The following is an 11,349-nucleotide window of genomic DNA, read 5'->3' as shown; positions in this document are numbered from 1 at the left end:
CATTGTGACGTGTGCAATATAAGGCCTTCCTTTCTACACTGTTTCCTCTTAAATAATCTTGCATTCGGTCTCCTGCTCGGTTTCAGCTTCCTTTTTTAAATTGTTCAAAGCCATGGCAATAGTTCTGAAACCCATGAAGAAATATGACTTTGTGACCTGCACTTAAAAATGCATGAAACAACATTTTTATCATAAAGTGTGTACAAGACTATGGATTTCTATCAATGGTTTTCCACAATAAAAAAACAACTCAGAGCTTCTTTTAAGGTCTTTGGTCAAGGTAGAGTAATCTCTCATGTCATCACCTTCATCGTTTGAAGTTGATATTCCGGTATTGCAGTTTTCTCATTGTCCTCTCATATACTTCACGTACTGTATAGTCACATGCAGTTAGCTCTCGTCTTTACAGTCTTTGCAGTCCCGACACTCAGACACTGGCGCAGCGCTGAGAGGGCGACGAGCAGGCGGAAGGGCAAACCAGCTGACTGTGAAAGCTTCGCCCGTTAGCGTTCGACGTCAGCTCGGTGCTGCCCAACACGTCCGCGCACAGGGACTCCACCGCGTCCAGCCTCTCGATCTGCACCAGGCGGGTCAGCAGGTCCGGGATGCTGTAGCCCGCCGTGCTCACCCTCTCGAACAGCTGCAGCCCGTCGCTCATGCCGCCGATCTCATCCCTTTTCAGGCCAAAGCTCTCGGCCAGGTGCCTCCACGTCTTGACCACGGCCGCCTCGCTGCTGTAGGAGGAGCTCAGCATGCGGCTGGCCTTCTCCAGACAGTCGAACGGCAGCTCAGTGGGGCTCAAGCCTGAAAGAAAGGTTTAAGGTTAGATTTATGTTGCGTTTTTCATACCTCCAGAGGGCTTTACACTTAAGAAACCCTCATGTTGGGCCTGACCTGACTAAAAGCTGTTTCTGAACCCTTTGGAATACAAACAAACGCCTGGGTTCTTTGGTTTTGGCTTTTGATGTCTGATTTACTGTCATTGTAAGTGCGCAGAGGCTTTTTTGTGTGAGGAGTAAAGCTGCTCGGGGTCTTGTTCACGAGTGAGGGAAGGATGGAGCGTGAGATCGACAGGCGGATCGGTGCAGCGGCTGCAGTGATGCAGTCGCTGCATCGGACCGTTGTGGTAAAGAGGGAGCTGAGCCCAAAGGCAAAGCTCTCTATTTACCGGTCGGTCTACGTTCCAACCCTCACCTATGATCACGAGCTTTGGGTAGTGACCGAAAGAACAAGATCGCGGATACAAGCGGTCGAAATGAGTTTCCTCCGCCGTGTGGCTGGGCGCTCCCTTAGAGATAAGGTGAGGAGCTCGGCCACACGGGGGGAGCTCGAAGTAGAGCCGCTGCTCCTCCACGTCGAGAGGAGCCAGCTGAGGTGGCTCGGGCATCTGTACCGGATCCTCCTGGGCGCCTCCCTCGGGAGGTGTTTCAGGCATGTCCCACCGGGAAGAGGCCCCGGGGAAGACCCAGGACACGCTGTCTCTCGGCTGGCCTGGGAACGCCTCGGGATCCCCCCGGAGGAGTTATAGGAAGTGTCTGGGGAGAGGGAAGTCTGGGAGTCCCTGCTCAGGCTGCTGCCCCCGCGACCCGGCCCCGGATAAAGCGGTAGAAGATGGATGGATGGATGGATGGAGTAAAGCTGCTGTTGGACTGATGGACAGAGACTGAGCATTTGTTGTTTGTTTGAAAATTCACAAAAATGTTGTAAAGGACTTGTAAATCAGTAAAAGGAAGGCCTGAACTATTGTGTGATTGATTTGACAAAATGAGGAGGGTTTGCCATTATGTTTTACATGCCCAAGAGCTCGATAGTTCCTTTTTACAAGATGGAATACACAAAGGAAAATTCCAAGGGCCCTCTGCAATCACTGCGTCTGGCCTAGAACACGACAGCACTATGCAATGGTCAGAGGGGGAAATGATCCACCGGCCTCAGTGGGTTTAGGCACTTGTATTTAGCACAATTGTCACTACTGGATGGGTAAATATATAAATATGTTTACTTCACTACGGCTTTTACATGTGATGTCATTCCCTCTTCACTGATGTTTTCTAAGGATAAACTTAAGCGTAGTACATTGGCTTTGGACTAGCTCCATAAGAGTGAATGGGAGTTGCACGTCTTACCCTCTGTCATACTGCAGGCTCTGGCGTACAGGTCCAGAATCTTTTTTCTCCGATTCTGTAACATCTGTGAGCAACAAAGATTAAAATAGGATTACAACAGATACATAATATAACTGTATTACAACATTTATTACAACTAGGGTCATCAGAAATATCGATACCCAGATGATGATTGATATCAAAACTAAAACTAGATACAGATTTGAACAAATATATCAATATTGAAAATAATGACATCAAAAAAACACAAGATTAGAAAAAAATGAACCTCTCCTGAAATGTTACAGAATGTTCTTGACCTATATCAGTACCCAAAGTAAAAACACATGAGAACATTAAAGAAAGTACTGAGAAACTACTTTATCTACTACGAAATGTTGGTATTGTGACAAATACTATAACTTACCCCTGGAGTTTTGTTGTTGTTGTTGAGTGCGTTCATGGTGTTGATGTGGTTGATGTTGCTGAGGTGGTTGGGACTCGGGACAGTGCTGCCCGGGCTGGTCGTCCCGTTACAGACGCGCTCGTGCTCCAGGAGCCCCAGAGACAGGAGGCACAGGTCCGGCTTGTTGCCCACATTCCCCAGGCACAGGTTGGGTTTGGGGTTGTTGGAGTCGGCCGAGATCTGCTTGTCCGACGCCGCCTCCTCGTCACTGTCGATGCTTCGGCCCAAAAGCTGCTCATTTTCGGACGAGGCATCGTTCTCGCTGGACAGAAACACACAGAAACAATTTAGTTTCAACTCTTCAATTGATAAAGTCTACAATTGTGTAAATGATCAGAACCTGCTTTTTAAACGTGTTACACTCGATGCTCTTTCTGCTACAGCTTCTTTATTTAGGTCCGTCAGTGTTTGTCTACCAATGTTTTATGTTTTATTGGCAAGAGTGACATATTTATAAAGCTGTGCACCTAATCACGCTTTAATCAAATCAAAATCCAATCTTTTCAACTCAGCAGTGATCGGCTTGTTAATCGAGATGTCTGGAGACAGTTCTGCGACAGTAAAAATACAGTATTTTCTGGACTATTCAGTTTTGGCCGGGGTGCAACTTATACTTATATTTATACTTATACTCCAGAGCAACTTATATGTGATATTATTTGTTATTCTCACACTTGTAACTGCATTTCATACTCCAGTGCAACTTATATATGTTTTTTTCTTCTCTATTATGCATTTTTTGGCTGGTGCGACTCTGGAAAATACGGTATGTGGTTTGTAGAACGGTTCAGACTTTGAACGTGGACAGTTACTGTAAATGCACTTTTTTTTTTTAATCCATTAATACGAGGAAAATAATTTATAAATCATGATTATTATGCGACAAGTTGGCCACTGTCCAGGGTGTACCCCGCCTAAGGCCCGAAGTCACTGGGATAGGCTCCAGTCACCCGCGACCCCGAAAGGGAACAAGCGGTAGAAAATGGATGGATGGATGGATGATTATTATAAAAAAATATATATTGTCAAGGCCTACATATTTAAATCAATGTTATTACTTCATTTCCCCCAGTTTTTCATCTGTGTTTCATCAAATCCACATAAACACTTTTTTTCAGAACCTTCATTGTTACTGGATTTTAAACTTAGTCTTATAAATAACAGAAATAGCCCCTCATTGTCCCTATGATACCATGTAATGTTATTATCTATTTATGGTCCACTATCTGTTTTTTGCGTCCTGTTTCTCTCAAAATCACCTTGCAGACAGCGCTCCTCACAGAATGCCATTGTTTCCCTGTGCCACCCTTTTTTTAGTAAATGCACAAAAATAGCATTGTTTTGGAGACATGGACCCCTCGCTCTGGCAGCTAAAGCCGTGAGTTAGCACATCTATTGGCAGCTGCTGTACCGCACTGTTTACTGTGGTTGTTGCTGTGCAGGTCTCTTCTCCTTCCTGATACTGCACTCTCCTCTGTTTACCCTTGTAGGAATATCCTCTGCAGTCTATGGGCAAGAAAAGCAGCATTGTGCCTCTGTTATCATCTAGTGAAGTATTGTGCAAAAGCATGAATGAACCATGTTTATTTTCTTTGTTAAAGGAGATATGTTGTGTAATATTGAACTATAACATAAATAGATCATCTTTCTACATTTTGTTCATTGTAAACAGCAATATTGATCTAAAATGGCTTGATAATAGATGGCTCCATTCACTTCCTGTTCAAAATTGGATAACTGATGCGTCCCGCCTCTTCATAGCAACAATTCACTCACAATTCAAGAGCTGAAGATCGTCGTTTGCATGTTTTTGATTTTGAAAAGAACCCCACATGTGTCGAAGTCTTTCATATTTCATATTTATAATCGCTTTATGTACAGAGTTGGAAAGTGAAAGCACTATGAGCCTCAGTTGCAGGACAAAACAGTATTACTCAAACATGGGTTCCTTGGAATACAATTTTTGGGACTACAATGGAACAACAATTCTACAACACAATGATTTAAAATACTAACTTAAAAAACATTTAAAGTGAAGTTTCTTTTCTATCCCATGTCTTTGAGTCCAGGTGGGGGCGCTATACAGTATGTACAATATGTTTTTTACATATTGAATACCTGAACACATCCACACATTTTTATAAACCTGCCTAAGTCTTTTGCCCTCTACTGTACAATGTAATGTACTGTACAATGTAATGTACTGTACAATGTAATGTACTATACAATGTAATGTACTGTACAATGTAATGTACTATACAATGTAATGTACTATACAATGTAATGTACTGTACAATGTAATGTACTGTACAAAGTAATGTACTATACAATGTAATGTACTGTACAATGTAATGTACTATACAATGTAATGTACTGTACAATGTAATGTACTGTACAATGTAATGTACTGTACAAAGTAATGTACTATACAATGTAATGTACTGTACAATGTAATGTACTATACAATGTAATGTACTATACAATGTAATGTACTGTACAATGTAATGTACAATACAATGTAATGTACTATACAATGTAATGTACTGTACAAAGTAATGTACTATACAATGTAATGTACTGTACAAAGTAATGTACTATACAATGTAATGTACTAATGTAATGTACTGTACAATGTAATGTACAATACAATGTAATGTACTGTACAAAGTAATGTACTATACAATGTAATGTACTGTACAATGTAATGTACTATACAATGTAATGTACTATACAATGTAATGTACTGTACAAAGTAAGTGAAGCTTGGAGTAAATACCCCTATGCTCCACGCAGTTACTCCTCTACGCTACCTTCAACCGGCAACCACCACCACCACCACCACCACCACCTATCTCCTCCATCCAAGCCACATAATAGTTCTCTGCTTCATTAAAAATAAATAGTTTTTTCCATACATGTCCTATGTTCCCAGAGACAGCGCTGCAGTGACTTGTTCTGTGGCGCCCTAATTGTGGGCAGATGCCGAAAAACAAATGATAAAATCCCAGTTGTGTGGGAGTCGGAGAGACGGCGTGTGCAAATGTAAACATGGACTGAATATGGTCATTATGTGCATTTAAAAACCAGCGGCCAGTCTGTGGGAAGTATATTAGCCGGTGTATAAGCAACAGACACCGGCGACTTATGTTTCCAACTTTATACATATTTCTACAACATATTCCTTCAAACGCGATGTATGTATTCTGTATGTGTATCATGTTTTTTTTCACGATGTTTACCTTTTTACAGTCTTCTGAGGAGGAGCTTTCAGTTTGTCGAACTCATCCTTCTCTGCATAGATCACAACGTTATCTGCAAATGAGACATTCAAATTGAGTCAAATCTGGATTGGTTGAATCAAACATGTTCCAACCTACTTTACAAAACAAAATTTGACAGAAAGCTACATTTTTGCCTGTTGCATTAAGTTAATAACATGGAAACAGCTAGTCTTACATCAGTACAGTTAGATACCTGCAATAAAACCAACCATTATCTATTTATTAACACAAGCTGGAGACCCCCGTGTTATAGTGTGGGGTTTGTTTAGTTATTTTAAAGTTAAATTAGGCACATTTTCAAAACAGTTTCAATACAAATGGAGGACCAGTGAAACAAATGTGTGAAAAAGACAAATAATATGTGCAAATAACTCTTAACATGTACCACAAAGGTTGTAAATAATAGAAAATAACTAAAGTTTCAGCAAATATCGCTCAGATCGGTCTCGGCTTTCCTTCCTGACACAATCATTTCTATTTTTCCAGAGTTGCACGAACAGCACATTCATTTAATCTCCATTGTGGGCTTCATCACTGCTTTATGGAATATCTTTCTGGACAAATGGCGGATTAAATAGTTATGGTGAATTTGCCTTTACATCCCGAACACTGATGGTGGTAGACAGCATAATGACTGAATCCTTAAGGGGAACAAATTTAATGTGCAGGTCCTGTGTGTGCGCTTAAGCTCCTGCCAGTGCGTCTTTCATCCTAAAGCCTTATTAAGCTGCTGTCTACATGAGTGACAAGTAACTCCGGTACAGCTCCGAGCAATGGCTGCGATCCCATCTACACGCATACCACTTATATTCGCACACACTTTAACACTAGACCCAAAATAACCCAGATATTTATTGCTTTAGTCATGCCCTAACTTTATCATATTATATTGTTAAGTCAGAGGCCTAATTGTATACTATATAACGCGCTCCTGACCACAGATTCAGCTGAGATACGTGTGTGGACCTGTGGGTTTTTCGCCCTCCGCCACATGGGAGCAGTTAGTCAGAGCGTCAGTCTGGTTTTGAAATTGAACAGAGCATCTTTGTGAAGGCAAATGGCGCCTGAATCCTGGTACGTGAGCGAGCGGACATACGACCCAGATGTACTCGCGCTGCAGGTCTGTCAGCTCGTTCACCAGGAAAGATTGAAATAGACAACGCTTTAATGCAGAATGAAATGGATTTGGTAGTAAAAGATTTATTGGATGGATTCATGGTCTCTTCCTCAGAGTTGTCAGATAAATGGATGCCCAGTGAATAAAATGTTTATTGGAATTGGACTGAGTTGAACATAAGAAAAGGATCTTGAAAAGGTTTAATGCTTTACAATAAGGTTCCTTAGAAAAATGTGTAAGGAACTAATAAGCACTGTTATTTGTTTATGTACTAATAAAAAACTAATAATGCATTTACTAGTATTTGTAGATGTTAATAAACCAGATACAAATGAAATACAATAACTTATAACTGTTTTAAATAACAAAGCAATACATTCTTGTTATAAGTATTATTATAAGTGCTTATTAACACATAATTTGGTATAAGTACGATCAAAGAAGCTACTATTATTTGGCATTGAAAATGACATGCTTTTTTATCATCAGTGAGTTCTCAAAACCGGTATGGAGTCTTTTCAAATTTAAAATGTTAGTCTTGGGACAACTCTACGTTCTCCCATAGTAACTAAACGTCTCACAGCTTGGATTAAACCCAGAACTAGAACTAGACTAAACCAGGACTAGAACAGGACCAGACCAAATCTACACCAGGACTAAACTGGGCTCAAACCAGGACCAGATCAGGACCAGTGTGAAACAGATCAGGTCACTGTGTGCAGACTCTGCCTCACCTAAGGCCCATAGTTGCCGGGTTAGTTTTCACAATAATGAATGGATTATTTTTGTAGCTCTTGAGGTTTCGTTTGTATCTTGTATATTTTCCCTTTTCTTCCTGAGTATCTGGAAGTAATAAGTACAGTATTGTAAAATAAATAGCTAAACATGTGCTTGGGAAAGACATGCCATATGGTTTGCAAAGAAAAGAGAATGTGGATAATGAATGTTTACCCATTTGTCTTTGTTTTATGTAGCATTTCCCCAATCATTAGCTCTGTCAGTGTCTGCAATGTTTGTGCACAGTGCATCACCATGTTAGTCAGTACAAGACGTCCATGTGTAATTAAATGAATTTTAATTGAGATAGTGTCTCCATCATGTCCGGTCAAAGACTTGCTTTGTCTACAGCCAATCCTCTGACATGTGGTCTGGAGCAGATTTCAGATTAAAAACGTATTAAAAACGTATTTATGTTAAAGAAATCAATATTGAAAGACATTTTTATTAGTTTAGAATCTAATTAAAGACTCAATCGTCATAGAGATCGATCGATACAAGCCCAGCTCATGCAACAATGCTAACCACTTCTGCAGAGTAAAATATACATCCCAGTATTCTCAATGATGCAGAGTGAGAGTAAAAAAAACAGGATACGTCTCACTAATAACCAGGAGACATGGACGTAAACACACCCATTGTTTCCGCTGTTAGATATAGGTGATTATGCAGCTTAGCAGTAAGTGTATCGCGGTGTAAAAGTGTCTAAATGACAAAAACAGGATGTAGCTAAAGATCTAAAACGTGGTAAGCCTTAATTATCCACATCATGTTCACAGTGGCTCACCGGGGACGTCTTTCTTGTCTTCCTGTTTGTTCGTCTGAGCCTCCACGGCCTTCACCACTTGTCCGGAGCAGCAGGCTGGAGCACAGACACAACGGAGGCAACATTAACGGGGGAAACGCAATTAACAGAGCTGGATGCTGAGTCTGCATGTTTCTGTGTGGGCTGGATCTGACTTCCTAGCGTCACCTGAAGACATGTGCGGGCTAAACCATGAGTCTGAATTGCTCTCAGTGGTGTAATGGCTGTGGCGTCAAGCACGTCTCTTCGAATGAAAGCGAGATAAATGAATGAATTAAACCGCATTGTTCAGTCCCAGATTAATAGTGGTGATATCGTAATTGCAAAGAACCACCTAAACTGTAATAATGCATTTCAATACCCCGGCTTTGTTTGTCAGACATAATTGGGCTATTAAATTGTAGAGGAAAAGTCATTTCAGTGTCAAGTGTAGTTTTCCAAAATGTAATTATTCATTATTAAAGTTGCACTTATGTCGGTTTTTTTGGTGGATGGTCTGCCGCCTGCTTGTCTCCCTAATGCTTTTATTAGAATGTGCCGCCGGGCCGAGTTACACGTCAGATCTGTGGAGCGGCGACCTCGCGCACTGTAAGAATGCATGTTTTCATCGTATTCTTGATCAATGAAAACACCTGTAAGATTTATCATTTTAATGCCATTATGTGGGGAATTCTAGGCAAAGCAATGACATCTCCATGGAGACAAGCGGGTGGCAGACCCTCCACGAGAAAAGTTACACAGCACAGCTTTAACCAGTAAGATGAATGCAGTGGAAAACGTGTAACATCCACATTTTAATCGTAATCGAGAGAAAAATTGCATTTAAAACAATGATAAATAAAGATGAAATACAAGTGAATGCAAAAGGGCTGTGCTCCTCTGCTCACCATGACCGTTGGGTTTGGCCTTCAGGATGTAGAACATGATGATGAGGACGATCGCGATGGCCATGATGAAGATGGTCGACATGGCGATGATCAGAGCTGTGGCTAAATGTCCCTGCGCTGTGGTCTCTGAAACAGAACGTCAGAGTATGAATAAGAATTATGAATAAGATGATTACCTCTTACCACTTAGGGAATGATTGTGTTTACCTTTATGCCGAGCGGGGAACATGGTGGTGCTCCCGGGATCAGCCGGAGGAGGCGCTGGTGCTTTGTTTCTACCTGCAAATAGACATAACATAGCATATCGTTAATTACGCAAGGTATTTCTACACTTACATACATTATTTTACACTATACTGATTCTTCCGGGCTTACATGAGATACAAAACATTACTGTTAGAGGCAGACAGCGCACAGCGGTCTGCTTTGGTCATCAAGTGCCTCTTTTACAGAATAAAGTTGGGTACCCCACCTTTAATTTTTGTGTCTGTTGTTTCTACCTTTGCAGACAATTCCTACTGCCCATAATGAACAAATATATGAAATAAATAGCAGAAGTTGAGTATAAAATAAATATAAGCCTTGCTGCATGAAGCATTTACCTCTAATTGAGTTGATTACCAGACTGGGGTGTGGGGATTTCATAATTCTAGGGCCTTGAAGGCTAACATTAGACTGCACATTTTAAAAACCACTTCTAGACATTAGTTACGGATAATAGATGTATTTAAAAGAATAAATTAAACTGGGTATAGTTAGCTCTAATTGTGGGAGTAATGCAGCCACCCAGAGCAGCCATGGTGCAGTTTGGGGATTGGCACGACTCTCCTGTTTGAATGTTTGTTGGAGAGTCGTGTGCTCGCTCTGAGTGGAACATTTGCTTTGGCTTGACATTTTGTTGACTTTTGCTCAATAGGCGATGTTACAGGCATCATTCTGGAGCTCAGCAACATTTCACAAACTCAATTAACTGTGTCCAATAAAAAGTGTTTGTCTCAAAGAACCTCATGAGAAAAAGCCAAAGCCGTCTTCTTCATCTCTGCTTTTATTTTGCTGATACATCAGATTTTGAATTGGCATATTATTTTTGCCTAGTTTTTTAAACTAACTACTTCTACTACTACTAGCTACTATTACTACCATTACCACTACTGCAATTACTACTATTACTACTGCTAATGCTAATACTACTTTAACATTAATTTTATTCATGCTTTTATTTGCTTGTATTGCAATGTTCATTTATTTGTTTGTCTGTAAAGCAGTTTGAATTGCATTTTGTACAAATTACACTTACATTTTGTGCTCATTACACTACTACTACTACTACTACTACTACTACTACTACTACTACTACTACTACTACTACTACTACTACTACTACTACTACTACTACTACTACTTCACCCACTTCTACTACTACTTCTTTTAATACTGCTACTACTACATTTAATGATTCTTTATATTTGTATTCATGTTTTGTGTAAAAGCAGTTAGAATTGTGCTTTGTACAAATGGTGCAATACACATTTTAATCAACTTACTACTTACACTACTACAACTTATACTACTACTACTACTACTACTACTACAACTACTACTACAACTTACACTACTACTACTACTACTACTACAACTACTACTACAACTTACACTACTACTACTACTACTACTACAACAACTTATACTACTACTACAACTACTACTACTACTACTACTACTACTACTACTACTACAACTTACACTACTACTACTACTACTACTACAACAACTTATACTACTACTACAACTACTACTACTACTACTACTACTACTACTACTACTACTACAACTTACACTACTACTACTACTACTACTACTACAACTTACACTACTACTACTACTACTACTACTACAACAACTTATACTACT

The 11,349-nt window shown here is 40.2% G+C and overlaps 1 protein-coding gene across 1 annotated transcript in view; it reads right to left on the bottom strand.

Annotated features, from left to right (window-relative positions):
- Nucleotides 1–251: 251 nt before the first annotated feature.
- Nucleotides 252–11,349, bottom strand: part of edar (ectodysplasin A receptor) — a 42,056-nt gene continuing 30,958 nt past the window's right edge. Inside the window, exons 6-12 of the mRNA XM_072444063.1 lie at nucleotides 9,646–9,717; nucleotides 9,439–9,564; nucleotides 8,534–8,608; nucleotides 5,811–5,883; nucleotides 2,533–2,833; nucleotides 2,127–2,190; nucleotides 252–804 (exon numbers count right to left, since the gene is read on the bottom strand). Coding sequence (XP_072300164.1) covers nucleotides 428–804; nucleotides 2,127–2,190; nucleotides 2,533–2,833; nucleotides 5,811–5,883; nucleotides 8,534–8,608; nucleotides 9,439–9,564; nucleotides 9,646–9,717 — 1,088 coding nt within the window. The 3' untranslated portion in view covers nucleotides 252–427. The remainder of the gene's footprint in view (nucleotides 805–2,126; nucleotides 2,191–2,532; nucleotides 2,834–5,810; nucleotides 5,884–8,533; nucleotides 8,609–9,438; nucleotides 9,565–9,645; nucleotides 9,718–11,349) is intronic.

Source organism: Eucyclogobius newberryi, unplaced genomic scaffold, assembly GCF_026437365.1.
Source record: "Eucyclogobius newberryi isolate DKJ021-1_F unplaced genomic scaffold, fEucNew1.0.hap1 SCAF_14, whole genome shotgun sequence".
Lineage (NCBI taxonomy): Eukaryota > Metazoa > Chordata > Actinopteri > Gobiiformes > Gobiidae > Eucyclogobius > Eucyclogobius newberryi.
This window is presented reverse-complemented; position numbering and strand designations above follow the sequence as displayed.